Source organism: Rhinolophus hipposideros, assembly GCF_964194185.1.
Source record: "Rhinolophus hipposideros genome assembly, chromosome: 22".
Lineage (NCBI taxonomy): Eukaryota > Metazoa > Chordata > Mammalia > Chiroptera > Rhinolophidae > Rhinolophus > Rhinolophus hipposideros.
Genome location: NC_138068.1, coordinates 37,975,353 through 37,995,854, shown reverse-complemented (window position 1 = coordinate 37,995,854; position 20,502 = coordinate 37,975,353). Strand labels below are relative to the sequence as shown.

The window sequence follows — 20,502 nt, the reverse complement described above, 5'->3', positions numbered from 1 at the left end:
CACCCCTTCTTGGCTGCCTTCCCTCCCTGTCTCACCTCCCCACTCCACTTCTCATGTTTCCTGGCATCTTTGCCCAACTAAACTATTTGCACTCGGATCCTTCTCTCAGGGTCTATGCTTAGTCAGCTCAGGCTGCTATAACAAAGGACCACAGACTGGTCAGGTTCTGGCAAAGGCCTTTTCCTGGCTTGCAGATGGCTACCTTCTCCATGTGTGCTTATATCTGACTTTTCCTAGGAGCATGTGCATGGAGAGAGAGCAAGATGTCTGGTGCTGGTTCTTATAAGGGCACTAATCCTATCACGGGGCCCCACCATCATGACCACATCTAAATTTAATTATTTCTCAAAGGCCCACTTCCAAATACCATCCCACTGGGAGTTAGAGCTTCAACATGTGAATTTGGGAGGAACACAATATTCAATGTATTGAATAGTCTGCTTTTGGGAACCTAAACTGAGACAAAGTGATAATACAGGAAAGCACCTGGTACAACCTGGAGCTTGGCGAATGCTCAGTAAGCATTAGATTCTCTTCCTGCATTAGTTTGTACCTGCTTCAGCATGAAAGTGGCCCTGTTTCTTTGCAACGAGGGGATATTCTCTCTCCCTTTGGCTTAATCCAACTTTCCATCAGGCCTGTTTTGGTTCTTCCTCCCCTGCCTTCCTGACTCTGCTGTACTTTTCTGGAATCAAGGGAGCAGTGCCTGGGGGCAGTTTCTAAGCAGCTCAAAACACTCTTCAGGCCCATTTTTAATTATAACAAGAAAATAATAATAATAATAATAATAATAATAATAAATGCTCACACTGTGATGCTGTCATGCATTATCTCATTGGATCTCAACAACAACCTCATGAGATAATGTTTCAGGTCAGGTTCCCCATCAGCAGAGCTGTAGGGGGTGATTTTTGTGGGGTTGCTGTGTCGGTGGAGAGCGCCCAGGAGAAGGGGAGGGAGGAAGGGAAGCGAGACAGCTCAGAGTAGGAACAGGGCAGGGGCCTGGGCTGGAGCCTCAGCCTGATCTCACCGCAGAGGTAAGGACTCGAGTGTGAGTCACACTACAAGGTTGTTTGCACCTTGAGGCAAGAGGCTTGGTCTTTTGTACTTCTGTGCCAGTGAGCTCCTGGCCTGCATTGGGGATGAGGTGGGATTTGGGGGTAGTGTATAGCTTCCTACACAAGATGACCATTATCCGGCCTAGGACAGTTCTCTGCAGAGCGGGCAGCTGTGTGACGTTATCAGTCCTCATGCACAGAGCTGGGCACAGGTGCTGTTCAGATTGTTATCCTGCTTTTATAGAAGGGCCTGAGTTTTAGGAGATATAAATGGCTCGCTTGAGGCTTCACACAGCTAGTAAGTGAATTAATCTGGGACCAATCGACCAAATTCCATCTTTTTTTTTTTCCCCCAAATTCCATCTTTTGAAGCACTGCCCTGTTCTGGGGTCAGAAAAATCCCTTTTGTACCCTCTGGGGCTCCTTTGTCCTCCAGCTCTGCTTTTCTGTCATACCCCTGCCATCCAGGGCTCTATGAAGACAGCAGCAAAGCATCCATGTAACTGAAGGGAAATGTCAAAATAAACCAAGCCTCAGTTTATTCATCTGCTGCATTGTTCTTGTGAAGATGAAAGACATAATGTATCCTCTGCACAGATCACGTCTGTCCTATTTGTGACAATGGAACATGTGAAAGCATTCATCTCAGGGGTCACCTTGTCCTGGAGGGAGAAACTTGGGCAGTTCAGGTTTCAATAAGAATGCTTTCTTTCCTCCAACAGAATCTTCTCGAAATTCAGACTTATGTCAGCATGCTGCACCACATCATCCAGGCCACCCCTCAAGCATCTGCCATTACAGGTGGAATGAGGGAGGTAAGAATCGGAGTCCAGGCTGCAGGGAAAGCATATCAGAAGGTTGTTCTTACAGCCCTGTGTGACTAGTTAACAGACACCAGAGAAAGGCATCAGGCTAGACTGGGTGGAGCTGCGGTGGGTTAACTCCTGCGGTGGGTTAAGTCGTAATGTGCACTCCGACTGCACATTCACGTTAAAGTTTACTCTTCTGTTCTTCTAGTCAGACTGTGAAAGCTGTTATTTAGACATCTGAGAACATAAACTGTGTCCCTGACCGTTTTCGTATGTGTTTCCTCTTGAGGTCATGGGTTGTTCTTCCTTGTATAGTTTACAGGAAACTGCCAGACTCTTTCCCAAAGCAGTGTATCTGCTGCATCCCCACTGGCAAGGGATGGCAGTTTCTGTGGCTTTGTGACCTTGCCGGCATTGGGAAGTCACGTATTTATCTGTTTTTGTTGATTGCTCTTCTAATAGATATGCTGTGCACCTCTCTGTGATTTTAACTGTACCACCTAATGACTAATGATGTTGACAATCTTTCCATGTGCTTATTTGCCAATCATGTATCTTCTTTGTTGGAATATCTGCTCAAGTCTCTTGCTCATTTTTAAAATTAGGTTGTTTTCTTATCCATCTTAGCAATTGGCCATAGGTTTTGAATACAGAGAGCCTCAGATAATTAGCGCTATATTTTCAAAGTTGGGCTCTGCTAATGATTATGTAAATTGGTGGCATGAAAACTATTGGGAAAGGATAGAGATTATTGAAGCTGACCTTTTAAAAATGAGGATTTGGATATAAAACATTATTTCCAATATAATGTTCCACATTCCTTCTTCACTTGGCTCTCTAGCTCCTCAACGGGATATCGACGTATTTTTTTCCTAATGTGTTTTATGGGATTTTGTGATGCATAAAAACATAAACTGAAAAGGATGCAGATTAAAACAAAAATGTCATTGTATCCCTTATTCATAAGTTGTGGTCGTCTGGTACAGGCTTTCATGGACTGGTCAACTGATGAGATTCTGGGGTTTTTTTGAAAGGATGACTTAGGACAGTGGTTCTCAACCCTGGTGACACTTGGAATTGCCCAGGAGTCTGCCGAGACCATGCCCCAAGTCAGTTAATGGGCCACCTGCACAACTAGGGTTGCTGATTGCTTGAGATTTTTTGTTTTAACTTAATTTTTTTCATATGAAAGCTTAAGAAATTTCCAGACTTGCTTTTGAAGACACCCTTGAACTCTGTCATGTAACATCTAAGAGGCAGGAAAGTTACTTTTTTGGGCCTTCATGGGGATATTTTTGTCCACCAATGACTATTTCAGGTTCCCGCTTTCCTCAATTGACGTAACCCAGGTTTCTACAAAAATCTAAAATAGCTTTTCCTAAAGCCTTAATTTTCGTTGTTAGAGATTTCTTTTCAGATACCTCATTTTTACTTTGCAAACACATTTCCCCCTCCTCTAATTCAAAAGTGTTTTACACCAGAGCATACTTAAAATCATGCTCTGTTCCATGTGACATAATTATACTTAAAATCATGCTCTTAAAATCATGCTTCTGTTCCACGCGACATAATTCTTCTGAGTTGTAAAACTATAGAGACTGTCTGGACTTTTATGGAGAGCATCAATCATCATCAGTGATCGTTAGCATTGCCCAACTATAGACCCACTGAGTGAGAATCTGCATTTTTAGCAAGATCCCCAGGGATCCATGTGCATGTGAAAGGTGGAGAAGCACAGATTTAGAAAGAATCACATTCTTTATTAATCTTAACTTAAAAACTCTGCATACAAGTTAAATGGTCACTTTCAGGTTTGTGTGATTGCTTCTTGTTGGCAACCTAGAAGATGTGTCTGTCACATTTGTTCAAAAGAGGCTCCTAATTATAGCAACACAGACAAATTGGTTAATGTGTCAGTAGCATAAGGTCAGTACCCTGTAGCCAGAGGCCACTGGGGACACACCTGTGGTCACATAAAGTTGGGTTTATTTTTCACTGCAGGAAGGGAGGGTGTACACTGTGGAGACACCCAAGGTGTCTCAGTGTGTTAGGTGACCTGCGGGGAGGGCTCAGGTAAGCAGGGTTCTGCTCTGGGTTGGGTGCTCTCAGGAGGAGGCTGGTCTGATGACTGAGTATCCTGATAATTTGTATCTAGGAGGCAAAGGAGTGGTAATGAAGCAGCATCAGTTGTGTTAGCGGAGAGAGCGCATGTTTGGTCATTTTTGTGGTCTTTTGGTCTGAGCTCAGACTCAATTACAGAGGGGTTTTGTTTCTGTCTTGTTCACCCAATGGTCCCAGTGTGACATCTTCAGATATTGGGGGTGTGTTGTGCAAGGCGGCCTGCGGGGCCTCTAGTCCTGCTCCCCACATTAGAACACAGGACATGGTGAGGCCAAAAAGGAAGCCCCACGGAGCCATAGGTAGGGGAGTCTCACCACTATAGTCTCACTGGAGGCGGGAGTCACATTACCTGCAACCTGCCGTCCGCTTCTCTGCCTGCCAACCCACTGACTCTCGAATCTCGACTTGACTCACCAGCGCAGCCGCGGCCGTTATATCAGTGGCCAATTGGCTAACCGGTTACAGCTGACTGCCAACTAGCCACAGCTGACGGCCATTTACTACCCGAGCCAGCACCTTTCCACGTGAGGCCGAGAGCCTGGGAACTGCCCTCTGGGGCTCTGTCCCCACAGGGTGGCCTCCTTTATTCGTAGGGAGCATCGTGGCCTGGTTGTTAGTGCCAGCTACCAGTTGATAGCTGCAAGGCTGTCTCCCTTCCTCTTCAATTAGTATGTGGGGACTGTGGGCAGGTGTGGGGTGATGTGAGATGAATAAGAACTGGGGAGTGAGAAGAGCTGGGGCCAGACAAGCAAGCAGGGCCCTGGCAGGAGGTGCTATGATGTAGTTACACTGGGTCTGCCTCCATCCCAAGGCTGCAGGTCTAGAATTTGCAGTGCTGTATGTCAGCACATCCTCCATAAACTGATACCCAGGGCACGAGTCCCCTTCTGTTCCCAGCCACCCCCTTGTCTGTATCTTTGAAGCAGGGTGGTGGGGACTGAGACACCGAGAAACAAAGAGGACAGAGACAAGCAGAGACTGAGAAAGCCTGAGAGCATGCATTCCTCCATGCACTGAGAAACTCAGGAATAAACATACAGTTGAGGAGGTCCTTCTGCAGTTATGTCTCAAGCCCTGCCTTCCCCACAGGTTTGAGCCATAGGACCATACTTCCTCCTTTAAGCATATCTGTCTTGCTCTAGCTGTCTTTGTGTCTGTGTTGTTGATCCAGCCACTTTTCAGGGTGTTGGAGAGAAGGGGCTGCCTCATACAAATGGCCTTGAACATGGACATACTGGGCACATACTGTGTTTCCCCGAAAATAAGACCTAGCTGGACAATCAGCTGTAATGTGTCTTTTGGAGCAAAAATTAATATAAGACCCGGTCTTATTTTACTATAAGACCCGGTCTTAATATAATATAATGTAATGTAATATAATATAATATAATAAATATAATATAATATAAAACATAACATAATATAAATACCAGGTATAATATGATACCTTGTTGTGGGGACAGAGCCAAGAGAGCAGTTTCCAGGCTCTCGGCCTTGCGTGGAAAGGAGCTGGCTTGGTAGTAGATGGCCATCAGCTGTGGCTAGTTGGCCGTCAGCTGTAACCATTGAGCCATTGGCCACTAATATGACTGCTGCGGGTGCGCTGGGGTGCACTTGGGAGTCGAGTCGAGTCGGTCGGTTGGCAGAAAAACAGACAGCAGGTTGCACATCGTGTGAATCTCCAGTGAGACTATAGTGGTATGACTCCCTTACCTATGGCTCTGTGGGTGTTCCTTTTTGGCCTAGCCATATCCTGCGTTCTTATGTGGGGAGCGGGAGCTGAGACCCCGCAGGACTCTAGTCCTCACATGACACATGGCACAGCGAGCAGTATGTGGTGTCGGCCGAAACTCTCCAAAATGTACTGGAGCAGTTTATACGTATAAAAGCTCAGTCTCATAAGCGGGGTACGGTGCCGGTCAAAACCTACCGAAGCATGGTGGAGCGGTTTGTGTGTGTGAGAGCCCAGCTTCTGGAGGCCCATGAGGAGCGACACCAGGAACGGGAGGCGCGTCTGCCTGGGAGACTCAAGCCTCCAGCTGGCATACCACCCTCTTGGCCATGGAAGGTGTTGCCCTCATTTTGGTGATCTGCTGTGGCCTTAGGCTCTGAGGGTTGTGGACATCTTTCGCGGAGGCCTCCACCCACTCAGACACCTGGCACAGCGAGCAAGATTCTGACCAGGTAGGAAGGGAGTCTGACCCTGGGCAGGAGGATAGGTGGCCACAACACAGTGTGTGGTGACTGGTAGCCACTGTTCTCAGGAGTTGGACCCCCAAGGAGGGGTGGGAGGACATGGATGGCTCTCCAGCCAGCGTGGAGAGGGCCCTGTAGGCTCTGGCTGACCGGTTGCCAAAGGAGGCGAAGGCTATAGCCGGCCACGTGGGCTGGATGCTCCTCATGGCCTTGAGTCTCAACACGGAAAATGTGCTTCAGGAAATAGTCCAGGTGCTAGACCAGGTGTCCCGGGGGTGTGGAGGCGCTGGAAGCTGGGGTCCGCTTTTTAGAAGAGGGGGCCCACAGTGGAGACTTTGAGGCAGAGGCGGAGGAAGCGAGTGGAGACAATGTAGCTCCCAACCCCCAAGCCCGGCCAATCTTGAAGCAAAGGGTAAAACGTGAGCAACCTTTGGGCCCCAGGGGCATTGTTGCCGGCAACCCAGCTGTGACTGAGTTCACAACCTACACCCCTTACACTCCCACTGAGTTGCAGGAGCTGGGGAGGCAGTACAGACAGCGCCCTGGAGAGCCAGTCTCGGCTTGGCTACTACGTTTATGGGATGAGGGAGCAAACAGCATTCTCTGCTCCCCAGGCGAGATGGAAAAGCTAGCCTTTGTGACAGTGCATCCATCCCTGCGACAAAGGTTACAGAATTGCCATAGGTTGGCCCAAAACCAGGGCAACCACACTCTAATGGAGTGGCTCAGTGCTGTGGTACGCACAGTATGGGGACAGGCTGGCAAGCTGGCAGACACTGTGAGTCAATGGCAGTCATATACGGAACTTACTCAAATCATCCGTGAAATGGGTATGAAACGTGCTATTTTCAAGCCTAATATGCAGGAGCCGGATGACGAGCTTTTTACAGCCATCATGAGAGATCTGGTTTTGGATACTGCACCTGTGAGTGCTTTTGGATCCTTGGTTGCTATTCTTACGCCCTATGTGGGGCAGCAGATCCATGAAGTCACAACTGCCATGGCCACCCCAGGGGATGTTGAAAGCCGGAGGCGAAGGAAGTTAAGACAGGAGGTCCACGCAGTTGAGACCTGGAAGCCCAAATCAAAAGTAAGGGGGCGAGGTCATGGGCCTCAGAGAGTAACACGCACGCAGACGTGGCGTGATCTCGTGGCAGCAGGGGTTGATCGGGAGAAGATAGACCAACAACCCAATGCACTCTTGTTAGAGCTTTGGAAACAGTTGCGTCCGGAACAGCAATTCCAGAGAAGCCTAAAGGAGAAGTCTGGGAAAGAACGACCCTGTCCCTCTAGGACTTCATGCGGCCGCTTGAGGCTGACTCCTTTCAGCTTGATTAGGGGTGGGGCCAAGGTACCTGGTCAGAGGGGACGAGCAGGGACCGGAGGCCCCACGTTGAACTGTCCATACATTGGTCCCCTTCTAATGTGCAGAGGGTTTTGGCCCTAGTTGACACTGGCGCAGACTGCAGTCTTGTTTATGGGAACCCAGAACTGTTACCCAGACCACCAATCTGCATTGATGGCTACGGGGGAAAGACTGTGACTGTGAAAGCTGTTTCCTTACCACTGGGATTAGGAAGGCTTCCCCCTCGTACCTACAAGGTTTATGTCTCCTCCATTTCAGAGTATATTCTACTAGGGGTGGACGTGCTACATGGCCTCAGCTTACAGATGTCGGTAGGAGAGTTCCGTCTCTGGATCCGGATGGTGAAAGCGGTGACACGCGGGCATGCTCCCACCCTCCTCAAGTGTTGCCACAGCCCCGGCGCGTGGTTACAGTGCGACAGTACCGCCTGCCAGGAGGGCAGGAGGAGATTGGTCGTACAATATTGGAATTGGAGAAGGCACGTATTGTTAGCCCAATGCACAGTCCCTTTAACTCCCCAGTATGGCCTGTCAAGAAGCCAGATGGGACCTGGCGAATGACTGTGGACTATAGGGAGTTAAATGAGGTGACACCATCCTTGCACGCGGCAGTGCCTTCAATACGTGATTTAATGGATCGTCTGACTGTCCGCCTGGGAACATATCACTATGTAGTGGATTTGGCCAATGCTTTTTTCTCCATTGACATTGCACCCGAGTGTCAAGAGCAGTTTGCTTTTACTTGGGACGGTCCTTCCGCATGGATACTTGCACAGCGCCACTATCTGCCACGGGCTCGTGGCCCAGGACTTGGCACAGTGGGATCAACCATCCTCTGTGGCCTTGTTTCATTGTGTCGATGATATTCTATTAACATCTGATTCTCTTTTAGATTTAGAGCAAGAAGCTCCCTCTCTTCTCCGCCACCTAAATTCACGGGGCTGGGCGGTGAATGAGGAAAAGGTGGTGGCCCTGGCTTATCCATCAAGTTTTTGGGTGTTGTGTGGTTGGGTAAGACAAAGGTCATACCTGAGGTGATTATTGACAAGATATAAGCCTTTCCCCAGCTGACCAAGGTCTCCCAACTGCAGACATATTTGGGTCTGCTAGGATATAGGTGAACGTTTGTACCCCATTTAGCACAAATTGCAAGGCCCTTTTATAACATGATAGAAAAGGGGGCCTCATGGGATTGGACAGAAGCTATAGAGCAAGACTTTGTTGCCACAAAATGGGCAGTATAGCAGGCACAGGTTCTGCAAGTAGTAGACCCCGGCCGCCCATTTGAACTTGATGTTCACGTAACCCAAGAGGGGTACGGTTGGGGCCTCTGGCAACGGCAGGAGTGTCTCTGGTTGCCAGTGGAATTTTGGTCCCAATTGTGGAAAGGAGCGAGGTCCGCTACTCTCTAAAGAGAAACAGCTGGCCGCTGTGTATGCAGCCCTAGTGGCTACAGAAGCCATCGAAAAACCTATCCCATCCAGAGGTGGGTCCATACGTGGACCCAGGGACCCAAAACAGGGGTGGCACAGACCACCACCCTTGCCAAGTCGGGTGCCTACTTGGAGCAATGTAGCACCCTTAGTTCAAGCCCTTTGAGCACAGAGCTACAATAGGTCCTGAGACCTGTGGAGCTTGTAGCCCAGGCTGAGCCAAGCGCTCTACCTAGAAGGGAGGACTTGGAGCCCTTGCCCTACAAAGAAGGACAGCCCCCAGTACCTGAGGATGCCTGGTTTACCGATGATTCTAGCTGTGAGGCTGCAGCCATTTAATGGCTATTGGTGTACAGCCCAAAACAGACACCATTTGGTTTGATACTGGGATAGGCCAGAGTAGCCAGTGGGCTGAGCTACGGGCTGTGTGGATGGTAATCAGCCATGAGCCCAGGCCCCTAGTTATTTGTACTGACAGCTGGTCGGTGTTCTGTGGCCTAACATTGTGGTTCCCTACGTGGAAACACCAAAACTGGTTGATAGGACACCGTCCATTGGGGGGTCAAGCCATGTGGCAGGACCTCTGGGACCTAGGGCAAAGAAAGAAGGTGACCCTAATGCGTGTCACAGGTCACTGCCCTTTAGTGTCCCCAGGTAATGATAAAGCAGATGCCCTAACACGGGTCCGATGGTTAGAACGGGCTCCTGCCACTGATGTGGCCCATTGGCTGCATAGGAAATTGCAGCACGCTGGAAGCGGAACCATGTGGCAGGTGAGCAGACGCTGGGGTCTGCCTTTGAAATGGCAGGAGATAGCGGATGCCTGCTATGACTGTGCCGTCTATGCCCAGGATAAGCCCCAAAGGTGGAGGCTCCCCTGGGAGACACAGCAGATTACGTGAGGGAGGGTGCCCCTCACTCGCTGGCAAGTGGATTATATTGGACCCCTGCCTAAGGCCCATAATGCGATATATGCGTTCACAGCAGTGGACACTGCTACGGGGTTGATGTTTGCTTGGCCATATCAGGCTGCGGATCAGCGGCATACAGTGGTCGCTCTTTCACCGCTGTGCGCCCTCTATGGGCGCCCCCAAGTCATTGAAAGTGACAGGGGTACCCATTTTACGGGGCAAGAAGTGCAGCGCTGGGCTGCCAGGATGGACGTACAATGGTTGTTTCATGCCCCGTATAACCCACAAGCAGCTGGCATGATTGAACGCTACAACGGCCTTTTGAAGCAAGGTCTCCAGGTGTCAAAACACCCTCCCATGAGGCGTGACTGGGCCTCGCGTCTCTGGGACTTGTTGAGAATGAGAGACCACGGAAGGGAGGACCCACACCAGTAAAAGCTCTGCTACGTCAAACGGCCGCTCCCATTCAATTACAAGTTACCACCAGTGAGACTCTGTTAAAGCCAGGCTATGGCAGAAATGGAAACATTTTGCTGCCAGCACCCACATGCTTGAAAGCAGGGGAACAGCAGCAATGGACTTGGCCCTGGCAGGTCAAAAGCCCCTACTGTGGATAGTTGGACCTGATAGCCCCATTGGGGGCCGGTTTAACTCATGATTTGCAACTGATGCCAGGGGTGGTGACTGAGTGGCCATTGGAGGTCCCGATGATGGGATGATTTTGCAGGGAAACTATGTGCTCTCACTATGGCCTATTATGGGGTCCCCTGTTCTGTTACATGTTGAAAGTATGCAAGGGACTCCAAGCACTGCCATAAAGGTCTGGTACCACAAACCTGGAAAGGTGGCAGTGGCAGCAACCCTCCTTTCCCAGGACAAAAAGCTAGCGTGTATCCTCCCAGATGGAAGGGATTTGCCATTGTTGGTTCCTAAGACTACCGTTTCTTTTTGTCCGTAGGTGCCTGTAGGCTAATATGGCAAAAGGACCCTCTTGGAAGACGCTTGTCATGTAGATTGTGAGGCGAGATCTTGTAGGGGTGGAGTGTGGGGACAGAACCAGGAGTGCAGTTTCCAGGATCTCGGCCTCATGTGGAAAGGTGCTAGCTCGGGTAGTAGATGGCCGTCAGCTGTGGCTAATTGGCCGTCGGCTGTAACCACTGAGCCATTGGCCACTAATATAACTGCCGTGGCTGTGCTGGGGAGTTGAGTCAAGAGGAGTCGGTCGTTTGGCAGAAAAATGGACAGCAGATCGCACGTCGTGCGAATCCAGCCTCCACTGAGACTATAGCGGTATGACTCCCCTACCTATGGCTCCGTGGGTCTTCCTATTTGGCTTCACCATATCCTGTGTTCTTATGTGGGGAGCGGGAATAGAGCCCCCACAGGCCGCCCCACACGACACTGGTCTTATATAATATAAAACCGGGTCTTATATTAGTTTTTGCTCTAAAAGACACATTAGAGCTGATTGTCTTATTTTCAGGGAAACAGGATAATTGTTTCTGATTTTGCCTGACCGTGAGGCCATGTGCTCAATGTCAGAAGGCACTACTCTTGAGCAGTCAGGCTTTTGTGAAGCAATTTGGATGTTTTTGACTAGATAGTGGAAAGGCCAATTGGAAACAGGTGACTGCTCTGCAGAGCGTGGAAAGGTTGAGGGAGGATCCCCTTCCGTGATGCTCCGTGGAGTGTTGATAGGCGGTACAGCTGCCCACCAGGGCCCCGTGTTCTCTCGTGCCCCTTGGCTACTGCTTTGTGCAGCAGCGACATCTTAGCACGGTTGATGGCTTGGAGTTCAGATTGCCGGTGCTGTCTGCACAGACAGAGAATAGAGCCCGGTGAGGACTGTGTTCTGAGTTTTCCTTTTGACAGAAGGGAAGGTGCCTTGTCCAGAGTTCAGGCACAACTAGCTCTGAAATGCGGGTCTGCTGACACTGTCGCCACACTTCATAGTCATAGCACTTATGGTTCAGACTTTGAAGACAAAGTGAGAAAGCATTAACAGTGGTCACTGCAGGCCTGTCTTTCTCAGTCAGCTGGTCTGCTGTAAATAACGTCCACAGCCTGGGTAACTCAAACAACAGATATGTATTTCCCATAGTTCCGGAGGTTGCAAACCCAAGATCAGGATGCCGGCAGATTCAGTTCCTAGTGTGAAACACTCAGGTAGCCTTTCCTTGGTATAGCGCGCGAGCGCACGTACACACACACACACACACACACACACACACACACACACATTGAGAACAAAGGAGATCTGGTGTCTCTTTAGTATTTTCTTATAAGGACACTAATCCCATCCTGGGGGCTCCACTCTCATGACCTCATCTATCCTAATTACCACCCAAAGGGCCCACCTTCAAATACTATCCCACTGCGGGTTAGGGCTTCAGCATATGAATTTAGGACTAGGGACATGTCAATGTGCAGAGTATAACAGGGCCCCACACATTCCTCACCCCTTTTCTCTTCGGGTTTCCTCTCATGTCAAGCCTGTGTGAGTGCTGAGTGTGGCCTTCTTTGTGCAGGAGAAGCTCTTGACAGAATGGGAGGCAGCCGCCCTGCAGCGTCAGCAGGAGGAGGGCCAGGAGGTGCTGTCTGTCCTGCAGGCTCAGAGAGCCGCGCTGCAGGCCCAGGTAGGCCCCGAGTATTCATGTCCACTACTCCCTGTTGGGCATTCAGCCACATGTGTGAACCGGGGTTTACAACACTTATTCAGTGTCAGGTGTATGCAGAAAAGTGCACACGTGTCCAGTCCAGCGATTGTCACAGACTCAACACACCTGTGTGTCCATGGCTCAGTGCCAAAAACAGCACTCTGAGTAGAATGACCAGCTTCCCTGCTTTACGCTGGACTGAGGGGTTTCCCAGGATGCAAACTAGAAAGGTCCTGGGCAAACAGAGACAGTGGGTGGCACTAACTCCTGGCGCCTCAGAGCGTCCCCTCGCACCCTCTCCCCAACAAGGGTAAAGGTGTCTGCGTAATTTATGCATTTTTATCCAGTTTAAACTTGTTTTTAGAAATAAGAAATGGATGCCCGTTGGGATTTTTATCCTATACTTCCTCAAATCTGTGCTTCCTGTTTCTCTACTCATGACCAAAAAAAATCTCTCTTTGGAATCTCATTACAAACCTGGGGCAGAGTAGTTGTGTCAGTATCTGCTCTGCTCAGAATTTGTAAGAGGAAGGCTCACTATTCCGTATACCCCAACTCCCTTTTTGGGGGTCGATCTTATTTTGAAAACTAAACTCAGCAGGAAAGCTCAATCCTCTTTCCATGGTATGACATTTTGGTGACTTGATAGTATGTGGTTTCCTCTGAAGTCCTGAAAGGATAGAGGGAAGGGGTGTGTGTGTGTGTGCACGCATGTGTGTGTGAGATTGGGGAAGTGGACACAAGCTCAGTCATTGTCCTAGAGACCAGTGTTTTCCAAACCACTAGTTACAACTCATTTTTGGGTTGTAAAATGAATTCAGTAGAATCGACTGGAATTAAAAAAGAAGAAATTGACAACATTGAACTAAGACAGAATAAGAAGTAACAGAGTGGATGGCAAGTAAAACGGTAAGATTTGCTTTGTGACACCTTGTTTTAAATAAATAAATAAATTTAAATATATGTATATTTGTTCAAATAAATATACACACACACGTGTATCTGTATGATACACATGGTTTATGATGTAAAATGTGGTTCTTCCTGTGACCCTGGTGATAAAGTTGAAAAACACTGCCTCAGATACTGAGAAAGATGAAAAGGCCCAGCCTGATGTGGTAAATTCCAGTTCCAGGACAGAAGAATGTTTCTCCCTCTATATACATATATGTATTTGTTGACTATAAACATAAAACATTTCATAAAGGGTTAAGCTAGTTTCTGAGAATATGAAATAAAACTGTCTGGTTGGCCACCGGTAGCCACCTGTAGTTGCTGCAGAAAGACTTACTCGTCTTAGTCTGCTGTTGTTTTCTCTCTAATTTGGGGGGCTTCACCTTCTCTTCTATGCCATTCCTCCTACTGGTAGCCTGGTGAAGTCCCTGGACTCCTTCTCAGAAAACAGTTAAAGGCATGTAATAAAAATAAAGTACATATAATTAAAAGGAAACCAATTATATTGAAACAGTTTCAGAATATTGTCGTATGTAATCATGTCCTATATAATAATATATGGGTATATATTAAATACAGTAGCTCCCCCTTTGTCTGCAGTTTCACTTTCCATGGTTTCAGGTACCTGCGGTCAACTGCAGTCTGAAAATAATACATAGAAAATTCCAGAAATAAACAACTCATCAGTTTTAAATTTCGCGCTGTTCTGAGAAGCGTGGTGAAATCTTGTGCCATCCCGCTTCATCCCACCTGGATCTGAATCATCTCTTTGCCCACGGTCTCCACACTGTAGACACTTTCCGCCCATGAGGCACTTAGTAGCTGTCTGGCTTATCAGATGGACTGTCATGGTATTGCAGGGCTTGTGTTCACCTAATCCTTGTTTTACTTAATAATGGCCCCAAAGTGCAAAATGGCCCCAGTGGGGGGTGGGGAGGGAAAGCTCCTTGTAGCCTGAGGGCTTAAACTTGTCAGGTCTGTGGCAGCTGGTTCTGCCTTTGGTTAGAGCACCTGATGCTTTCGGAACCCTCTTTAACAAGGGACTCACAGTGAGGTTTCTGAACCAGCAGCAACAGCATCACCTGGGAACTTGTCAGGAATGCACATTCATGGGCCCATCCTAGACCTACTCAATCAGGAGCTCTAGAGTGGGGCCCAGCAATCTGTTAACAAGTCCCCCAAGTGGTTCCACAGGCTCAAGTTTGAGAACACTAGTCCACAGGATGGGATACGTAGCACACCCATTGCTTTGGGGATGGCACTCCTCATAGGTGGAAGAGACAGGGCAGGCACCCCTGGTTCCCTAAATTGCATTGGCTGAGTTTCTGTGATGGGAAAGTGAAAACTATCATATATTAATTGGAAAATGTGAACATTCCAGGTATCATTTCTCATTAAAGTCGCTTAGCAGCATCTAGTGGTAGGTTTGGGTACGACAGTGTGTAATCCGTGAAAGATGCTTGATTTCTTCCATTTCCTTTTTAAAAAAGATCTTAGATCCAAAGGAGTCTGGGAGCCTAAAAGGGCTAAAGCAGGAGGTCACTCTCCAGATGGGGCTCACTGTGAGGCGCTGTCCTGTCCTGGGTACCTGTGAACCCCTGCTGTGCAAAGGCGAGCCCTACAGCTGTGCTTGCACACTTACTGTTTCATTCAGCCTTTACCGCCAAGCTTCACATGAGGTTCAGAGTATGATGTGGTTCCTGCCCTCAGCTGCTCACAGCCCATTAGGGAGATGGATGTAAACCAGACAATCTAAACAGCAAAATCAGAAACACAAGAGTCACCTTTGCTCAGGATGAAGTTCAAGTTGCTGCATGGTCCACACCTTCTACCTGCCTCTTTCTCCAGTATCCAGTCAGCTGCTCTTCTCCAAGGAGCCCTGGGCTGGCTTTGGGCTGCTGCCTCTTCTCCTCTTCTTCTCTGACCCCTCCTGCAGTTCCTGGTACCTGCCCCTTTGCTCATCACTTCTCTTTCTGGAAGTCCCTTTTGCTCTTCAGTACATAGGACCAGCCTGGAAGCCTTCTCTGACATCCTCCAGTGCCCCAGGGCCTCTCCGTGCTCCATGGCACCCTGGGCATGTGTTTGTGACTGAGTTGCCACCCTCGCTGGACTGTGGGCTCCTAGGGTCCATGTCTTATTTTCTGACAGTCAGGCTGGTGCTGAACAGCACCTGACGCAGAGACGTCTCCTTAGCCCCCTTTGAGCTGGTGAAAGTGGGGCCCTTATTACTTTTCCTGAACACCTCTCCTTATGATGAATACTTTGTATTACTGAGCTGTAAAGACCACATTGATGTGGACAGAAGTCCACATCGGGAGTCACCCATTCCCGGGTGGCTTCTTGTCTCAGCACAGGCATCAGTTTTATAAACCTGGTCAGCACTTTGCTGGATGCCGTAGAATCTTGATTAACTCATGCAGAACCACGCAGAGCACGAGTGTCAGACCCAGGTTGGAAGGCATCTTCCAGTCAACCATGGAGCCTCCCTCCCAGGGCAGGCGATCCTCCAACAGACTCCATCAGAGGACAACCATCAACCAACCAACCACCAACTCATGAGATATGAGAAAGGTAGTGCTTGCCCTGGTGGTCCAATGACTATAGATGACATATTCCTGATTTTGGATTTCCCCATTTGTAACAACCCTTTGCTATCCTATTTATGGTTTAAAAGTTTGCTAAGTGAATAGGATTAGGGAGGGGTCTCATGGGGGACACACTGAGTCCCCTGTGTCTTTAGTGAGAACAGGCCAGTGGCACTTGTCTGAGGATCTATATGTGGGAATGGGGAGTTTTTCCAGGGCCTTGAAGTGTGTGTGTGTGTGCGTGCGCACGCACGCTTCCCTGCAGCTGGAAGGAGGCTGAGGCAGGAGGGTCTGTTGTTTCTCAAAGTGTCTCAGAGCCTGTATAGGTGGGTCTGAATCCTGCTGTCATATTTATGGGCAAGCTACTGCTTGTGTGCCTCAGTTTCCTCATTTGTAAAGTGGGAATAATAGCAGCATTTCCCCCGTAAGGTAGTTGTGAGGCTGATAAGTTGATCAATGGTAGAACTCTTCTGCAGAGCCGTTATTCCCACTATGGGCTGGGAAACCCATACCTGAAGGGGATGATAGAGTCTCTTCATACATAACCTTTTTTTTAACCCTTTATTTTGAAAAACTTCAAACATATAAAAGTGAGAGAATAGTTTCATAAGCCCCCATATAATTCTGAAGCAATGCTGGACATCATGTCATCTTATGCAGCAATATTTCAAAAAGTATCTCAAAATGATGTGGGTTATTTCTATAGAATGCAGAGCGTTAACTCACCTTTAAAAACAATAATTCTTTAATATCACCAAATATCCAGTGAGGGATCAGATTTCCAGTTGTCTCATAATTTTAAAACTGAGGTGATATTTACAGATAGTGTCACCCTCTTCAGTGCACAGTCTATCCATTTGACAAATGCACACAGTGCTGTAATCACACCGATAATCAAGATATGGGACAGGCCCCCTCTCCCCAAAATTCCCTCTGCCCCTTTGTGGTCACACTGTCCCCCACCTCCCCTGAGCCCTGGCAACCATTGAATCTGTTTTCTATCCCTCTAGTTTTGTCTTTTCCAGATTGTCATATAAATGGCATCAGACAGTGTTGTCTTTTCCAAAATTTCTTTAAAGTTTGAATTGGGATCCAAATAAGGTCCACACATTATAAATTGTTTATGTGGCTCTTAGGTTTCTTGTAACCTATAGGTTCCCCTCCATCTCTTTTCTTCCCCCTTGAACTTTGTGGAATATTCATACTTTTAAAATCTGGGTGTTGTGGGCACCAGCTCTTTCCTATACACAAGGGAGAAAGCTAAGCTTTGATACAAGGCAGTTATGTTTATCTTTCACAGTCTCTCTGCTGCCTGTTGACACTGGGATTGCTGGCCTCTGCTCTGGACCCCAGCCATGCCAGCCAGTATCCTGCAGGCTTAGTTCTCAGGACTGCTCCGTAGAAAAGGAGAGTCTGACTTTGGGATTCATCCATTCCTGGATGGCTTCTTGTCTCTTAAGATTAGAGCCTTTACAATTCCCATTTCTTGGAAACATTTCCTAGTATGTATGAACACTGGTGTGCGTAAGAATACGGGGCTGCACACCAGGAATTAGTGGGTGTGCCTCTGCATTTGACATTACAGGTAACTGTTTAAATGGAGATTTTTTTTTTCTTTTGTGAGGAGGGAAACCTGATCAAACTAGCTTAAGCTGAAAGGACACTCTTTGGTTTTATTTCGAAATAATTTTAGACTGCTAAAAAGTTACAAAAATAGCCCAGAGGTTTCCTACATATTCTTCACCCAGCTTCCCTAAATGTTCACAACTAATGACTAATAACCACAGTATAATGATGAAAACCAGAAGGTTAATGATGCACTGTCCTAGTAATATACTGGATTAAAATTTCACTCATTAGCCCACTAACATTTTATCTGGTCCTGGATCCTACTTGCTTTTAGGCATTTTGTCTCCTTAGTCTCTTCCAATCTGGGACAGTTCCTGTCTTTCTTTATCTTTCATGACCTTGATGGCCAGTTATTTTGTGCAATGCCCCTCCTTCTGGGCTTCCCTGATGTTTTCTCAGGATTAGATTGAGTCTATGCATTTGTGGCAGGAACACCACACAAGTGATGAGTTCACACTGCATCTTATCAGGGAGCTTCGTGCTGGTGATGTGACTTGGATCGCTTGGTTAAGGTGCTGTCAGTCAGGTTCCTCCACTGTAAAAATAACTAGTTTTTTAAATTATTATTAGTTTCAGGTGTACGAAACAGTGTACTAGTTAGACGTTTATACCCCTCACAATGTGGTAACTCCCCGCCCCCAATCTACTACCCCTCTGACATCGCAAACAGTTGTTACATTTCCACTGTCTCTATTCCTCATGCTGTGCTCCACTTCCTGTGACCATATATATATGTGACATTTATTATCATTCATTATTGTTCAGCTTCAGGTATACACTGCAGTGGTCAGGCACCTACATCATCTCTGAAGTGGTCTCCCTAATAAGACAGATGTCCATCAGATACCCTACCAAATCTTTACAACCTTATAGATTATATTCCCCAAACTGCCTTTCATATCCCCATGGAATCTTGTGGTTACCGATTGTGCTTTCTAATCCCCTCACCTTCTCCCTCATCCCCACCCCCTCCCATCTAGCAAACCTCAGTTTTTTCTCTATATCTTTAAGACTGTTTCTGATTAGTTTGTTCATTTATTCAATTCTTTAGATTCCACATATAAGTGAGATCATATGGTATTTGTCTTTCTCTGTCTGACTTATTTCACTTAATGTAATGTTCTGAAGGTCCATCTATGTTGTTGCAAATGGTAAGATTTCTTTCTTCTTTATGGCTGCGTAATACTCCATTGTATAAATGTACCACCGTTTCTTAATCCAGTCATCTACCAATGGACATTTTGGTTATTTCCATGTCTTGGCTTTTGTGTATAGTGCTGCAAGAAACATAGGAGTGCAAACATTTTTTTGAATTAGAGTTTTGGATTTCTTCGGATAGATACCTAGGAGTGGGATTGCTGAATCATAAGGTAGTTCCATTTTTCAGATTTTTGAGATACCTCCATATTGATTTCCATAGTGGCTGCACCAATCTGCAATCCAACCAACAGTGCACAAGCATTCCCTTTTCTCCACATCTGCGCCAGCACTTGTTGTTTGTTGATTTATTGATATAGTCATTTTGACTGGGGTGAGGTGGTATCTCATTGTGGTTTTTATTTGCATTTCTGTAATGGTTAGTGAGGTTGAGCATTTTTTCATATGTCTGTTTGCCTTCTGTATGTCCTTTTTAGAAAAATGTCTCTTCATGTCCTCTGCCCATTTTTTAATTGGGTTGTTTGTTTTTTTGGAGTTGAGTTGAGTGAGTTTTTTATAAATTTTGGATATTAATCCCTGTTGGATATATCATTGGCAAATATCTTCTCCCATGCAGTAGGATCTCTTTTTGTTTTATTGATGGTTTCCTTTGCTGTGAAAAAACTTTTTAGTTTGATGTAATCCCACATGTTTCCCTTGCCCGAGGGGACATATCAGTAAAAATCATACTCTGAGTAACGTCTGTAAAGTTTCTTCCTATATTTTCTTCTAGGAATTTTATGGTTTCAGATCTTATATTTAAATCTTTAAGCCATTTTAAATTTATTCTTGTATATAGTGTAAGGAGGTGGTCCAGCTTCATTTTTTTTTGCATGTGTCTGTCCAAGTTTCCCAGTACCATTTATTGAATAGACTGTCTTTACCCCACCATAAGTTCTTGCTTCCATTGTCATAGATTAAATGACCATATAGGCATAGATTTATTTCCGGCTCTCTATTCTGTTCCATTGATCTATGTGTCTATTTTTATGCCAGTACCATGCTGTTTTGATTACCATAGCCTTGTAGTATAATTTGATGTCAGGTATCGTTATACCTCCCACTTTGTTCTTATTTCTCAAGATTGCCGAGGCTATCTGGGATCTTTTATGGTCCCATATAAATTTTAGGGTTATATGTTCTGTTTCTGTGAAAAATGTCCTTGGTAGTTTGATGGGAATTGTGTTGAATATGTATATTGCCTTAGGCAATATGGACATTTTAACTATATTAATTCTTCCTATCCATGAACATGGTATGTGTTTCCATCTATTTGTATCTTCTTTAATTTCTCTCTTCAGTGACTTATAATTTTTTGAGTACAGATCTCTCACTTCTTTGGTTAAATTTATTCCCAGGTATTTTATAGTCTTTGAAGAAATTGTAAATGGGATTGTCTTCTTAATATCCCCTTCTGATATTTTATTACTGGTATATACAAATGCAACTGATTTCTGAATATTAATTTTGTATCCTGCTACTTTACTAAATTCATTTATCAGCTCTAATAGTTTCTTGGTGGAGTGTTTAGGGTTCTCTATATATAGTATCATGTCATCGGCATATAATGACAATTTTACTTCCTCC

At 46.6% G+C, this 20,502-nt stretch overlaps 1 protein-coding gene across 1 annotated transcript in view; it reads left to right on the top strand.

Moving 5' to 3' along the window:
- BFSP1 (beaded filament structural protein 1) overlaps positions 1-20,502 on the top strand; it is an 88,563-nt gene that overhangs the window by 54,501 nt on the left and 13,560 nt on the right. Inside the window, exons 4-5 of the mRNA XM_081034543.1 lie at positions 1,781-1,873; positions 12,422-12,529. Of these exons, the coding sequence (XP_080890669.1) occupies positions 1,781-1,873; positions 12,422-12,529 (201 nt within the window). The remainder of the gene's footprint in view (positions 1-1,780; positions 1,874-12,421; positions 12,530-20,502) is intronic.